The sequence below is a fragment of the Poecilia reticulata genome, chromosome 21 (assembly GCF_904066995.2).
Source record: "Poecilia reticulata chromosome 21, P_reticulata-male-v2, whole genome shotgun sequence".
NCBI lineage: Eukaryota > Metazoa > Chordata > Actinopteri > Cyprinodontiformes > Poeciliidae > Poecilia > Poecilia reticulata.
The window spans coordinates 7,068,417-7,084,638 of NC_088850.1; the positions used below are offsets into that span (position 1 = coordinate 7,068,417).

A 16,222-nucleotide genomic window follows, 5' to 3' on the forward strand; every position below is an offset into this window, starting at 1 on the left:
AAGATTACCAAATTATTTCAAAGTGCCAGATATCAGACTCACATGCTCACATTTCGTCCCATTCCTCCTGACAGAACAAGTGCAACTGAATCAGTTCTGATGGCTGACTTGCACACTTACCGACTGTTTATTGTTTCAATAACTTTGTAAAAAATTTGGTGATATTCTTAGATTCTCTGTCCACTGGAAGACCCATCATGTTGAGTTGGCTTCTTCCTCTCTAAGTGGCTTTCAGTCCTTTTTAATTGTCTGAACAGATGAACTTGGCACTTTTAGTTGTATAGGAATAGTATGCAAGGATGAACCAAGCTTGGAGTTCTCCCAGGTTCTCTTCCTGATATATTGATCGGCCAATTTTAATTTTCATGAAATCACACAAGGCAGCAGTGTGTCTGAGGTGTTGGCTTAAAATTCATCCACAAGCGTGCCTCCAATTAACTCAAATATTGTTAATTAAGATTAAAAGCTTAGAAAAAGATTAAAAGCTTACATGCCATGGCATTATCAACCTTAAATTTTAAAGGCATAGTGCAGTGATCTTATTCTATGTACTCTTCCAAATTTGAAAAATTAAGTAATACAAAATTATCCCATTCAGTATTCAAGCATTGTGGAAAATATTTTTAGATCATCCTAAGTGAACAAAAACTGGAACATGAAGCTTCACTAAAGTGAGAAATAAGATTTAGTAACAGCAATATGATTTTAAAAAGATATCCTGCTGCCAAATTTAAGTAGTAAAAAAAAAAAAAAAGTTTAATATTTTGGCTTTTTGTTCACTCTTTTTTCCTCCTCTACGGCAAAACATGAGTTCAAGGTCTGCTTGGCTCATTATTGGCAGCATGGATTTGCTGTCAGATGCATGTATCAGTGATTCTGTGTTGTCTTTTGCTGGCTACACATTTAGTAAAGCCAGGAGTGTTAACTGAGACCATGCACGAGCTAACTTGATATTTGTATATGTGCAGATAGTCATGCTATTTTTGCAGCTCAATCACACGCACGCACACACACAAGCATGCATACTGTGTTTAGTATGTCATTCTGAGATGTCCAAACAAGAGTTGAGGATTTTTCTTTGTTTGAACAAATTTCCTTAACCCAGTGAATGAAAATTTGGAGCACTGGAATGTTTTATTCTCTGCTGAGCCAAGGTGAAACACCTCTGACAAAGTCTGTGCAGAAATTTAAAGCATGGTCTGCTGAAATCCAGCCAGTTTAGTTTGAAGGTAACGTTAAAGAGGTGGAAGAAGACCAAAAACTCTCTAGTATACAATACAAACCAAGGTTAAGTGCCCCTAAAATGCCAGAACATGGCCAAACAGATTTGTTCCAATTTTGCACAAAATCATATTTAAAAAAAAAAAAAAAAAAAAAGACATGAAAACACTGGTTTGATTTTTAGTTTATTTGTCCTTTTGTATTTGATGTGTCATAGCTATGTAAAAACAGTACAAGTTTGAGAGCCTACTGCTTTTAGCTCACCAAAAGTAAAGTGTAAATCGAAATGATTACTTTTCTGATGTGCCGGTAAACAATGTAATAAACTGCTGTCCAGGGTGACCTTCTATCACAGATTCCAATGATAGGTTGTAGAAACTTTGAGTTGCATGTCGAACAAAGCAGGCAAGAAAAATGAATACAATAACAATCCATTTGAATGCAGATAATACAAAAAGGAATATTGCAATTGAAAGATGGTTTATTGTGCTGATGGTGTGTTCACCCAGGTTTGCCCACTGGTTTTCTAGCCCCAAAATCTGCATTCTTCCAATAAATGTTTCTGGAACTCTACTTGCAACCTCACCAGCGTTTCACACGTTGCTCTTTTGAACCACGCAGAGAGAACTGCATGGCAGCAAGATGTAAACCGACACACACTGTTGGGGACCAAGAGATCGTGCAGTTTTACACAGCATGCACACGGACACAAACATTTTGACGTCAAAAGTGGAGAATGTCAGTTTTCTTAATCCAAAAGCTGTAAATTTATTTATAGGATAAATCGTTTGCTATAGAAAAGAAAGAAAAAGTCATCATGTTGGTATACGCTGCACTCCCTTTGTCCTGTCTTTTGGTAACTTGCCGTGACAAAGACTTAATTGAACTGATTGTGACTGAACTGATTTTCACAAAGAGGAGCTGAATTAAAGGATGTCGCTGAGAGGAATGTGATCCAGTGTCCATGTGAGGCTGTGAGTCACAGCGAGCTACGCAGCCGCCAGCCGAAGACAGTCGCTTAGTTTGATGTTAACTTGTTTCTCCTCTGGCGGCGTCTGTCACCTCTTGCTATGCCTCTGCAGCAGGAGCTCGGATCAGCAGGGTATCTGAGGGCCTGTCGTTCTGCTCTCCATCACATCCGCCACAATTTGCTTTAGGACACAGGTAGTGAAGCTTTAACTCCTAAATGAATACCATGAGATTTATGTTGCTGACAGTACTGGTTGCTGATAATGCTTAAAGGTGACCTCCTCCCACGAACCTATGTCTATAGTAGTTTTTCAGTCATCTTTAAACATGGAATATGAATTATTATTATTATTTTTTTGTTTACTTTCATGACTTTTAGACTCCAAAAGCAAAAGTTCCTGGAAGAAATTAGTTTTTAAACAATGGAATAAAACATTCAACTTTTATGTTGGTTTCGAAGATGTTAGCCTCACATTCATGCTATTCTTGCTGTGCATTTTCTATGTAAATGTGCAAACATTGAGGTTGGAGGGCTACAAATATGGTTTCATGTTTGACTGCCTTATTTTTAACTGAGATTATATGGCTTTTGTTCAACACAAAGTATATGTTATTTTAAAAATGGATCTATCAGTTTTATTACAAAGGTCCATACTGATTTTAGTCAATTCCTGTTTCAGAATACTTCACTTAAAAGCATTCCTGTCCTGACTGGTTATTAATTATTTGTATTTAAAGGAGAGGCGACGTCACCCTGTATAAAAGCAGTCATTGTAAAACAGCTGGGATTACTTACTTAACAGCAGTCTCATTTTATGTATTATAGAGTGGAGACCATATCCTTGGCTCTGAGATTTCTAATAGGTTGCCAAAATTCCCAAAATCCAGCATATTTTATTACAGACAGCCTGGAAGCTCAAAAGGACAAAACAAGGCAACATAACTCATCCTTCCAGGTAAATTCCAGGTGCATTTGCCACTTCCCTCTTCAATGAAATGTTCCAAAGTCTGGGACAAATTAACATCCTATTGACGTTTGATGTGCCATTTAAATGTGACCAGTTGGTCAAAGGCTTGTTAACCTGAAAATGGTCTGTTTCCAGCTACCAGCCAATCCATCTGTTATAAATACAGAGCCACTTCTAATTTCTACCTTAGCTCAAGCAGCTATGGTAGAAGCAAATTCAGTCAATATTAAAAGACTCATTTATGCCTTTATTTTTGAACAGATGAGAAAAAATATACATGCACACTCAAGATGTCTCCATCAGTGCAAAACGGGGCATCATTCACTTTGCAGAATTTAAAAATAATCTGAAGATTTCTCCATAAATCTTTACAAGCCAACCATAACTACTTTAGCTCATGAAGGACACAAAGGACACCTCTCTTTCGCTAACTGGCAAAGACTTGAATCAGATGGTATTGAGGCTTTTCTTATCCATGTGTCTTCCAGCCATTTTATTAACACAGGCTCTGCATCACTGCTAGGTCAATGAATCAGATAGCTAGTAGTGACCAGCATGCTGTTCCTATCAGCGATATTACCAGCATGAGCCACATATCACTGCGGGTCGATCGGTTCGGCTAGCTGTCAGGGACAAGTGACGTCTCTCTGTGTTAGAGCCAACTTCCTGTTAAGGCGGAGCCAGAGGCGGCCAGCTCACACATGGTTAGCCCAGGGCTGTGGTGATGGGCTCAGATGATCAGCTGAAGGCTCTGTTGCTTTGAGTCAGAGGTGATCCTGACTGGCCTTGAGTGATGACTGATGGAGCTTGAACTCCTGGTGGTTTTTTTAATGAGCTCTGGCAAACAGACGTTTGTCGAAAGAAAGCAAACGGGAAAGAATCAAAGAGGGAGCGTGAAATGAATATTGTATCAAAGTAAACTTTTATTTCTGCAAGCCATCTTTCTGTTCAGATTAAATCAACTTTATTATGTCTTTTTGTCTGCAGGAAGCTGTACGTTTGACGAGGGTTTCTCTCAGTGCGACTACCAGCAAGACCTTTACGATGACTTTGACTGGACACACATCAACACCCAAGAAATGCCATACGTCTCACCAGACCTGCCACAAGGTACCGTCCAATTTTATGTATATATTACATTTAAGTTGTGTTAAATTATTACATTTATATTATTTTACCAATAATTTACATGCAGTATATCAACAACTACAATATTGGAATAAAAATGTCTATATACAATTGAACTCTTAGAAAATAAATCTAAGAATTCTCAATAACATCCGTCTGTCCTTGGATTAATTAGTTTAAAATAGAATAGGTGTTGATTGCACCTATGATGAATGTCATTCTTTAGAGCTGAAAAATATCTATATTTTGAAAAATGTTATTTATGGATATTTGATGAAACGTCCATCCTTCACTTTAGTTGTTATAACAGTGAAGTCGAAGGTTATGCCTGAACTCTCATTTCCACTTTTTAAAGGGACGTTAAATGTTAGGAACAATGTGATTGAACATTTTAGTGGTTGAGTAAATGTGATGCATGAACACAGGTGTACTTAACATATTTAGCATTGTTAACGTTTTACTTAATGAACTGACATGTTGAAGAGCTTTAAAACATTGATTCCTTCACAAAGAGTCAGCTCATATGATTTTATGAGCTTTTTATTCTTTCTTTCTTTTTTGTTTTAACTTAGGAAAGTCCCTCCTGACACTAATAGTAAAAGAGAAAATACTGTATAAGTTCATGTTTTCAGGGCAACATAGTATGCTTTCATTTTTGTCTTGTGTCTATCATCAATCATTTCGTAAACCCTGTGGCTATGTTTTATGACTTCTCTGAAAGTCTCTTACTGTGCCTTACTTTGGTAGCAACAAGTTTAACTACTTTACCAAGCCTGACAAAATCCTTCTGTTCAATTATATTTATATTTGTGAAACTTGTTCCGAATTCTGCTCGTATATTATAATGCATGCTTTGGCTTGAAATGCAGACATTTTACGTTAAACCAGTATTCTTATCCTTCTTTTTACTCTCCTCTCTTGTCCTTTCCTTCTCTCCTCTGCCCCTCTTCAATCAGTTGATTTTTTTTTCTCTCAGCAATGATGATGAACGGGAAATTAAATCTTTCTGCCTCAGGGCCGAGTGTCTAATTAACAGAATATGAGGTCATTAATCAACAGCGGCCAACAGGCAAGGTTGCCTACTTTGCAGTGTTAAACGAAAAATGTTTTAGTATTAACTAGCCGAGCAATGTTCAAATAATAACTTGCTTTATCAAATTAAAATCTCAAAGAAAGAAGTAGAGATGTTGGAGCAGTGATCTTTAAGAGCAAAACATGATGAAAAATATTCTTGTTAAAGTTTCTTTCACTCTTTGCCATTTCTTATCTTAATTTTCCTCATGTCCTCTTTTTGTTGGGGAAGATTACGACATTGTTACCATGACAATGTAATGATTTTGTTTATCTCTGATGCTTGTTATCATGGCAACCCACCTTTGCTGACATTTAAAGAAAAGTTCATTTCAACATCTTCTCTCCTCAGCTTTCACATAGACTTAGGTTTTTCTCTAGAAATGTGGGTTGGTGTCTAGTAAGTAGTTTTTTCTTTATGAGAAAACATGGATATCCACTGGTGGACAGCCTTGCATTATATGTTATAAATACCAAGTGGTGTCACTCTGCAGCGTAGGCAGAGTTGCTACCTCGGCGAGGTTAAACACCTTTCCCAGGGGAGCAGATCTGCTATGGCTAGAATTAACATAGCATTAACTTCTCCAGAACCTTGTGGGATGAGCAGGTCGGAGGGATTGCAAAGCAGGTTAATGGCTTGGAGATGTTGGTTCACTGCCTTGCCTAAAGGTACAGGATCATGAACTGATCCCTTTGCAGCCGGGTGCATTATTGACACCCGGCTGCTAATAATGCCAGCCGGGTGTGGAACAGTGGTTGGAGTGAATGGGAAATGAGACTTCGGAGGGGATTAGAGACGCAGCCTTTAAGTAGGATTTTTCCAGAGAGGAAAGTCTTCAGTTATGACAGTAAATGCCTGGCCTATGGGCATGGCAGCTATGTTTATGTTGGAACTGATTGTTAAATTCTCCTTGAAGGCATGGCAAAATTTGAAAAGGCAGCTCCAAAAATACTCAGCACAACAACAGATTAGCAACTTCCACGAGTCTTCTTATAGTGTCACTGTGAAGGTTTGGCGTCTCAAAGGTGATGGGTGATGTCAGAAGACAATTAATCAATTAATAATCTTTTAAGGTAGTTTATATTTTTTTAAATTAAATGTGTTTGCAATTGCAATTTTTTTACTTTAACCTAGATTTATTTGTCCCACTTACTAATCACTGCTTGAACCAAAGGCAGTGCTAAGTGTGTTAAGTGTCCATGGATGGTTAGTAAATTTTTTAAGAGCTAAAACTCATCTATGTAATCTCGCTGGGGGCTGATGCTGGCAGTCCACCATGGTGAGGGCTGGGAAGCTATGTTGGCAAAGAGCGCAGCGCCAGTTGAACATTCACAGGCTGAAACTCTGAGGCTCAGCAGACTAAAGCAGATACTCTCGACTCATAATGTTGTGAGCCAGTAACACTCTAAACCTATTTGGCATGCCTTTCTCTCCAAGTCTCCTCTTTTTCCGCTTGCTTTCAATAGCAATTTCTCAAATAAGGGAGGAGAGAAAGAAAGACAAAGATGAAAACTGTGACTGTGTCACTAGATGTTTTAATAATGAATCGCGAGAAATGCATCAACACATCAACACATCATTAAAAATAGCATTAAAGCCACCTGCTTTGACAGCCTCTCTGGTATACCTTGACTATAAACTTAATGATGGTGGTGTCAGTTGAAGTGCAGTCAAAGTAAAGCTTGATTTGTGGAGCACTGATGCTGCTAAGTCCAATTAGCCTTTGTTCACCTCCCTAAGAGCGTTGAATGTTGGTCAGATCAGCAAGGCTGTGGCCTGATTGTTTGGACAGAGCTTGTTGAAATGTATCCTGCTTTGCTTACTTATTTATTTACTGTATTTTTTGTATTCTTTACTTGGATTTGGATGTGTGTACTGTAGTTATAAAAAAAGCCCTCATATTTATGCTATCATATAGCTGGAGCGAGGAGCACGATTAGAGTTACTTAGGCCATGAAGTTTGGGTACATGTAGAAAAGTTACTACAAGTTTGATGCAGAAGAAGTAAATAGGAGGCAGGGGTGCTGCCAAAAACGTTTTTCTGCACCACTTTGATTTCTTCTGGCCTTGACGTGTTTGTGACTGAAGAGAGGACAACGTCTTTAGTCTCTTAAAGCCAAAATGTGTGCAAATTCCTCCCATCTGCTGAACTTGAGATGCATGTTTTCAATTTCATGAATTTGGCCCATAAAAGCAAATAGCCCATGCAACACAGTTAAAAGAAAACTGAAGAGCTTTATGTGGATGTATTCCAGTGACCATCATTGCTATAAAAAGCAAAGCATTTTGTCTGGCTTGGTTTTAATTACAAACATTGATCATGTTTTGCCTTTGAACTAGTGAAATTCATATGCATACATATCACCAGATAGTTAACGTTCATTTCTTTTGTTCATTAAAAATAATTGGCAGTTTGAGAAACAAATTAAAAACAACTAAATCAAATTAATGTAAATATAGTTCAACTAAACAAATAATTGTATTGTTTCTCCATATCACTGCCACACAGCTGTTATTTCTGTGACACATTTAGGTCTTAAGGCTGTCATAGCATTTTTTTTCCAGGCTCATTATGTCATCGTTCTATTAGGACCCATTTTCGACTTTGGCATTTCAAAGACATCAGCCATTTTAGAAACTGGCAGACTTGAGGTGTCAGATGTTCTTGGCATCCTGAAGTCAGCTTGGATGCCACAGATCGTGTTTGAATGCGTCTAGTTTCATGAACTGTCTCTTACCCACATTTTCCCTTGCTATTTTTGTCCCAGGTTAGTTGTTATCTTTAGTGTGATTCTGTAGGTCATTGGTAGGACTTCTACTGGAAGTCATTTTAATGTTAACATCACTCAACACACTGTTTATCTATTTGCTGGATATATGTATATATTTTTAAGGCAGTGTAATAACTTGGTAAGGCGCCAAAGGTTATATTTTGCAGTGTTGTGTGAGCTCTGACATATCTGGGTCTCTAACTGATAGAAGTATTTTTAGCTGGCAGCTATCTTAATGGCACTTTTCTCTTGTAACCATTTTAGCATCAGTGCCAAAAAGTAGGAAATAAGAATGATGTTTATCAGTTTAGTTCCTGGTTGGTTTTGTTTTTGGGACTTTTGGTGACAGCTACAAGTAACCTTATTGTAACAAATAAACAGGGAAACACCTTTCAGCTGTTTTTTGTGCAAAAGTAGGCATTTGAGTTGGTACTAACAACAACAGAAGAGGAGAAATCAAGTAGAAGGAGCTACTTAAATAACTACAGTAGTGAAAGATGTGTCCGTAACTAGATGCTTGTGTTCTTTTGTTGAAAGCCCACAATGTTCCGCTTTGTTCTGGAGGGAGTGTTTTATCACAGTAGATTAGCTAAAGAATAATTCATAATCACAATTGTTTTTATGACTACTGTATAGAGCATAGAACAATATGCAATTAAAATAGAACAACTTTTGTTATCGTCAAGGCCTATTTTACGGCATTTTGTCTTTTTTTGTGTTTAATTACATATTTTAATGGTAATTGTTAATTATGTCCTATTATATGGTGTTTTCATCTGCCTCGCTCTACTGCTAATCTTTTCAATTCTTCTTTTTAATACAGACAATGTATTTTATTCCTGAAAGTCAAAGATTAGCCCAATGGCTCAACTCAATAAATGGAAAATGCCGTTACAAACTGGTCTTAGTGTTATCTTGTGTATTTCGTGCTGCTTCTGCTGAACAAATACAGCCTTTAATGAAAAATAATTTGGTTCGCTAATGTCTCATATATAACCAGCTAATGTTAGATTATCAAATTAATACAAAGGAGGGAAGTATTGCATTTCATCATATTTCAGAGCAGCAACATCTGGTGAAGGTCTTAGCTGATTGCTAGAACATCTGGATGGGCTGGCTCTTTGTGCACCCAGATTAAGTTTTTTTTTTTTTTTTTTGCTTCACTTTCTGCAGTGGTCCATTGGGAATATAAAGTATTAAAGCGCTTAGTAGTATACCAAAGTCTAAAATGCATTCACTAATTTTCTCATCCAGAGAAACGGACTCCTTTATGAATGAGATTCAAGACTTTTCTGACCAAAATAGCAAGCCGTCCTCTCACCAACTTATTTTAATAAGAAACCCATATTTAAGCTTTGTTAAAAAATTGCTTGTCTGTATTCACTTTTAACCAGTTCTCTTGTCAAAGTTAATATTGTACAGAGACAGCACTAGCATAGTTACTAAATAAACTGTAAGGTTATCTAAAGTAAGGGAATTTATTTTTGTGAACTAAGCATATGGGCAATTATGTCAATATATATTATGATTATAACATTTAACATTTTAACATCTTATGGAACAGTTTCAGTAAAACCTGATCAATGTAAAATTCAAACTGAGCGTCTTTATTGATTGACGAGGTCCCTTTAAGATGCTTCTTTAACACAACAAACTCAGTCACAGATTTGTTTAAAACTAATCAAACTTTTGTCTCAGCGGCACAAACCCAGCGCATTCAAGAAAAAGTCCAAAAATGTTTAGATTGCAGAGGCAATGACTTAAGGGTATCTATCAGAAAACGAACCAGGAAGCAGATGGAAAACACAACGATAAGCTGACTTTGACTTAAATCCTGTTTGTCCCAAATGAAAGACGTCTGTTAGTCATTGGTTAAATTTACTGCTGTTTTTCTGAGAAATGCTCTCTGGGTAATTTTTATGCATAATGCTGAAAAGAACCTACACAGAGCAGTGGGTTTATTCATGTAGGTACATGCAAGACAAGCTGTGGGCATGCAGCCCACTCTTGGCAAGTACAGTCACTCTACTGACTGTCTTCACACAAACTGCCTCCTCAGAGGACACCATTAAGAAGTCTCTCTAGGCACTGGATTTGAATAAGTATTGTGTGCACAAACAGAAACAGCTGTCACAAAAAGGAACTCATTCTTGGCTTGCATTCACAAGTTTCTGACTTTGTCTGATTATTTGGGATGTTGATCTTCAGACTGTACTTAACTGTACTTGTGCTTTGTCCTTTCCTGCACTCAGGCTCCTACATGTTTGTGGATGTTTCTCAGTATGATGTTGGGGAGAAGGCCAGGTTCCAGCTGCCAGTTATGAAAGAGAACGACACTCACTGTATCGACTTCAACTATCTCCTGACAAGTCCTGATGGCTCCAGCCCAGGAACCCTTAACATCCTGGTGAAGGTACTGAGTACTAAACCACAGAAACTGGTCTAGTTTTTCCCCACCTTTGTGAAGGAGCCTCCGGTCGTAGCGGCTTAATGGTCTGAGAATGATTGCTTTACTTTATTTAGTTTTTTGTCTATCCCTTGGAGAAAAAAAGTATAAATTAAGTACAAATGTAAACCTTAACCACCATCTGTGAGGAATTTTTTTTCTTCCCTTAGGTTACATTTGATGAGCTGGAATGCATTAATTTAAGCAAATGAAAGCTTTTGTTTTTCCCAATTGTAGATGGAAACCAGAGTCCCTCCAGTTAAAATAACAACAAAGAAAAACTTAGAGGAAAATATCATCTGTTTTTTTTGTAAAATATTCCCACATTTTGTGCATCAAACTTACATTTGCTGACTTGGAAAAAGGAAAGGAAAAATAATTAATATCCTAATAATACATGAATCTGATAAACCAAAAAGGCCATCTCACTTTCTGGTTCCGAGTGAAATTAAGTTTTGTTTTCTTAAATTGTGTTTTAATATTTATTTTACTTTTTCTTTTTTATTTAATTCTGTCAGATTTCAGAAGTTTTAAATTGATAATATTTTTTGTTCAGGTGGCACAATGTAAACATCGCAATATATTCACAAGAAGTGTTTTGAACTTGCATTTTTCATGTTAACATAATATTTAGTCAGTTGGACAGAGTCTAACTGCAGCAGATGCTCACACGAATGACATTAACCAAAATGTGGAAGGTCAGCAGTTGATGGAGGCGCAGATGCAAAAAACTGTAAAGAAGATAATAGATATACTACAACTGCTATCAGCATCACAGTACTTATATTAAATTACTGTAATTTCAAAAAATGTTTTTAATATTTTGCAGCCTTATGTCATGATACAAACTGGAACTGATCCATTGGGAGCTTTTCACAGTCTGATGACCATGAATAACAATACAATGGCTTCATGGTTTTAGAATATTTAAACAATATTTTAAACTAAAATGCTTACATTAACGTGCTGCTTTAGTTTGTCCTTCATACTGGCACTGAGCGCTAACACTGGTAGCCAGCTCTTACCTAAAATAAACCATCACGTCCTTGTCATTGAATTTGTAAATCTGCAAATCATGTGCCGTTTGGGTGACTCCTGTAAAACATTGTATTTTGTACTACTTCTAGGTAAACAAAGGTCCTTTGGCAAACCCAATATGGAACGTAACGTCCTACACTGGTAAAGCTCCGCTTCTTCCGTTGATCTGCACTTTTGTGCATGTTTCATTTTCTCATGTTGGCTCTAATTATGTTCTGCAGGTAAAGGCTGGCTGAAAGCTGAACTTGCCGTGTCCACCTTTTGGCCTAATGAATACCAGGTAAATTTGTGAGTTACAGCCAAGGGCTATGATAAAATGATTCATATCCAGTAGCGTTAATGTGAAAACACACATCACACACAAATGCAGACGCATACTTACGCTGTGAGGCAGGCTGCTGATTTATTTGTGTTGACTGAGTCTCAGGAGGTGACGATTAGGCTAGGGTGTGTGTTTATGCGTACATGTGTTTGCGTGCTTGTGAGCATGTCGTCACATTTGCCTTTGACATAACCAACATTGCCTTTAATATTTTTTTTTTGTATGTGTTATTTATGCATCTCTAATGAGCACCTGTCTTACCTGATGTGAAATTAATGGGTTTCAAAAGAAGAGAGCATTGCAGGACCATTGCGTTAGGTTCCATTATACTGATTTTGTGTGTGTGCGCGTGCGTGTGTTTTGTTTTGTTCTTTCTTAAATTGTGTTGTTGACACATGTGCTCATGTTTTCAGGGTATCCTGGTGCTGAATGTTCTTGTAGGCATAAATATAGATCAAGCCATCACACACAGCCTGGGGACAGTATACCACTACTATAAGGCCAAGTGCAAAGCGTCCCCCAAATGGCCCATCTGGTGCCCTCATTCCTCTGACTGTGGCGGGAGCTCACCAGCTCGAAACCCATGTGTCAACATGTTTTAATTGAACATAATCATCTTCATTTGCTGAGGCGCATGTAACGTTTTCAGACTTTGAAGCAGGTTATTGGCTCTGAGGTTATGAAGCTATTTTGTCGTGTTTGAACACGCGTCTATCTTAGCGCTTTCGCTTGACTGATTTCTCCGGGGGAAATCTTTTCTCGTGTAGACGTACTGTACCCTCGGAGACAGAAATAGATGAACACACAAACCACAAACACCTACACATCGCTTTTTCCTGGAGTGGTAATTATCAATGTTGCCATTATTTCATCTACTTCAACCATGAGAACTTTTTCTCTCAAGATCATGAAACTGTTTCAATTTCAGTACTTTGTTGTTTGGAATGAGTAATATAATGAGCTTTTACATTAGTATTTTTGTATTTTTATATATATAGAAATATGACAACACAGTTGACCTTGAAAAAGACATTTCTTTGAACCCCGTATTTTGTCCATTGAAGCTCCATGATTGTGTTTTTATTGTCTTGCTGAAAGCATCACTACATCACCTTTTTACTTTATTTATGTGCAAAATTGTGATTTGCAGATGTGCGTGGAATTTCTTTTTGTTGCAGCTTTGTCAGCATAGAACTGAGCTAGAATTAAATTTAGCAACATGCTGGCAACCTCTTTGAGAAAAGTTCCCAAAACACCAAAAACACATTCAATTGTTTTCCCCTCGTACCTTTTTTTATCGTTACAGCTGGAACTCAGGTGAGCTGGATATTCATTTGAATTTTCTCAAACATTTTACAAGTTAACACAGTTGAGCTTATTAAATAAGAGAAAAAAAATTGTCATCACATTAAGAAAGAAAATGAATCAACTCTAACTCTGAGGGTAAATCTAAGTTGCTTTGTTAATTGCTTTAATTGTGATACTCAGTTTGCTTTACTTATACTCCACCAATGCACAGAAAATGCAACCTCAAGAAAACAAGGAGGCACAATTTGGATCGAATCCTATAAAATCCATTCTAAATACAGTTCACGTTAATCCAGTTCATCCTAATATAATCCAGTCACTTATTCAGCATCCATGCCAATTAAATGCAGTCCACTTTAATACAAATTCTAATGTAATGAATTTTAGTCCATTAGTTCATGTCACCAGTTAAAAATGTACCTAACTGAAGAAACTCATTGCACAGAATCAGTAAAAACGCAGTTAAAATAAGCACTTAGTATGTCCTGGAAAGAAACACAGTTAAACTCAGTCACATGGGCACTTTAGTAGGAAAAAAAAAACAGAAAAGTGTGTTAATGGAAGAAGTGACTTAATAATACACCTCAAAGTCCAGCTCTCTTTGTTCTTCAAACTCAGTTATATCTTCTCTAACACAGTTTTTTAAAGGTTTTATTGGCTAGTGGCCTCTATTTGATAGTGAATTGACAGGAAAGTGGGTAATGAGAGAAGGGGGAAGACATGCGTCAAAGGTCACCAGGTCGGGAATCGAACCTGTGACGGCCACGTCAGGAGTGAGGCCTCCATATGTGGGACCGCACACATTTTTTAATGGATCAGATTAAAATAAATTTCAGTCAGAAACATAAAAAGTTACAGATTTTTGACTTCCATTTGGATATAAATGATAGAATAGACATACAGTTACATACATTGAGTCTTTTAAACTTTTTGATGAAATTTACTCAAGAAAGTAAAATATTTTGGACCGACTAGCGCATGTGACATCTGTAGCTCATTGCTTTTGTAAATGCCAATCGTACTTTTGAATTATTTTGTGTAGATTCATAACGCATCAGAAATTCTTACAAAATGTGAAATATTTCTAATCTTTTATACCAGATTTTTTTTGTATATTTATGCAACGCATGAGGGTTTTATGTGTGCTAAAGTCGTATCTGCAAATGTCTTTGAAGGGGTTTCTAATGTCAAGAAATACTTTGTTTTTAGGAATGTCAGTGCAGAGGAATGACACACTGATTTCAGTTTCAGTTGCACCTACATTCTGTTTTAAATAGTTTTTGTTTTTCTGTAGCCATTATTGACTTGAGGCACTGGTCAGGTTTTCTTTTCTTTGCCTCGCCATTAGAAATCTATCTCCTGTGTTTTGCTGCTAGAACATTTTGATGTTGTTGTTTAGCTTTGGCTAATATTAGTTTGTGTGTACAGGCAGCCTGTGTCTGGGACCAAATTTACATTTCTAAGAATTCACACTATAAAATGAGATGAAAAATATCTCCTCCCTGCAGCTTTAAAACATTTTTGACTCAGTGCCCGTAGATGCATACATCAAAGTGATATATGCAACCGAATGATAAGAGGATGTATGCCTTCGCCAAGCTCCACTCTGGAGTGATGATATGTCAGTCCTTTGCCTTCAGCATTTTAGAGCAGCTTTGCCTGTGTGAGAACTTGTAAACATGTGCTATCGATAATCTTGAAGCACAATGATGAGATCAGCTAGTCCGCAAATATTTGACACCTGGATGATCAGAAGTTACTAGTGTCCAATCCATAACTTAAGGGATCTTGTGGCTGATGATGAAATGCATCATTATATCAAATAGCGAGGTGGAATAACTTATTGCCAAACTGCAGTGACCCGCAGGCTTCATAAAACTTATTTCAGTTCCAAAAGCTATCATAGAAGATATTATCAGAGACTAAAATAGACGGAGTGATGTGAAACATGATTTACTAAAGATTTTACTGCCAAAAGATGTGGTTTGATAATTAAAACTATCAAAGATTCAGATCTCAAGTTGGAGCTGTTTAAGTCACCCAAGAGAATATGGTAAGATAAAATAAATGCAAAAATAAAATACCGTATTTATCAGACTATAAGCCACCACTTTTTTTTCTACACTTTGAACCATGCAGCTTTTCTGCAGATTTGTCTTCAACCGCCAGGGGGCTCTTTAGCAGGAAGTGAATCATTGGAAGTCAGAATTAGAAATCAAAGAAGAACGTGCTGATTTTCATTTAGAAAAAGCACATGCTAGCAGCAGGCATGATGGAGAAATGTTTTCAAACTCATGCCCCCTCATCATGGGAACAACACGAAGAAGTTAATATGATGCAGCTTTTAAGTTGAGGGCTATCGATCTGGCAGTACAGATGGATAGCCGCTGCACGTAAAGCTTGGCGTGAACGAATCCATGGTTCGGCGTTGGAGACGCAGGGCTGCGTCCTTAGGAGGCTTATTAAGAAAACCGAGAGCGGCGGAGATACCAGCTGCTTATAGCCCAGTGCGGCTTATATATGTACGTTTCCAGTTTTTCTTTAATAAACTTTGTGGATGAGGCTTATAGTGAGGTGCGCTCTGTAGTCCAGAAAATACGGTAATATGTTTTATCAATCAGACAGAGTAAGAATGTACTTAGCAACGCGTCCATGTGAGGATAAACTCTTGTGGGACCAACAAATGGTCGGTAATTTGGTTGGATAATATATTTAACAAAGTTCTTAAAGTAACAGATCATAGCTCAAAAACGTTTGAAGTCTTTTAGATGACAAAGTGTTTGTGAAAACTCTTGAGCTTAACTTTTTTTTAAAAATGACTTTTACATTTCTGAGTTCCCTCAAAATGTCCTTGATGAACAGCTTTGGACATGTCTTTAGCCCAAAACAGTTATTCACGCTAAATATAGCACCTGTCAGCTTACATAAATGTACATAGAAGTGAGAACATTTTATGACGCCCCGTTAAAAAATGTATAA

The 16,222-nt window shown here is 37.2% G+C and overlaps 1 protein-coding gene across 12 annotated transcripts in view; it reads left to right on the forward strand.

Annotated features, from left to right (window-relative positions):
- ptprk (protein tyrosine phosphatase receptor type K) overlaps positions 1 to 16,222 on the forward strand; it is a 102,909-nt gene that overhangs the window by 37,169 nt on the left and 49,518 nt on the right. For all 12 annotated transcript variants that reach the window (XM_008397403.3, XM_008397405.3, XM_008397406.3 and 9 more), the window contains exons 3-6: positions 4,146 to 4,268; positions 10,382 to 10,542; positions 11,703 to 11,754; positions 11,835 to 11,893. In XM_008397403.3, coding sequence (XP_008395625.2) covers positions 4,146 to 4,268; positions 10,382 to 10,542; positions 11,703 to 11,754; positions 11,835 to 11,893 — 395 coding nt within the window. The remainder of the gene's footprint in view (positions 1 to 4,145; positions 4,269 to 10,381; positions 10,543 to 11,702; positions 11,755 to 11,834; positions 11,894 to 16,222) is intronic.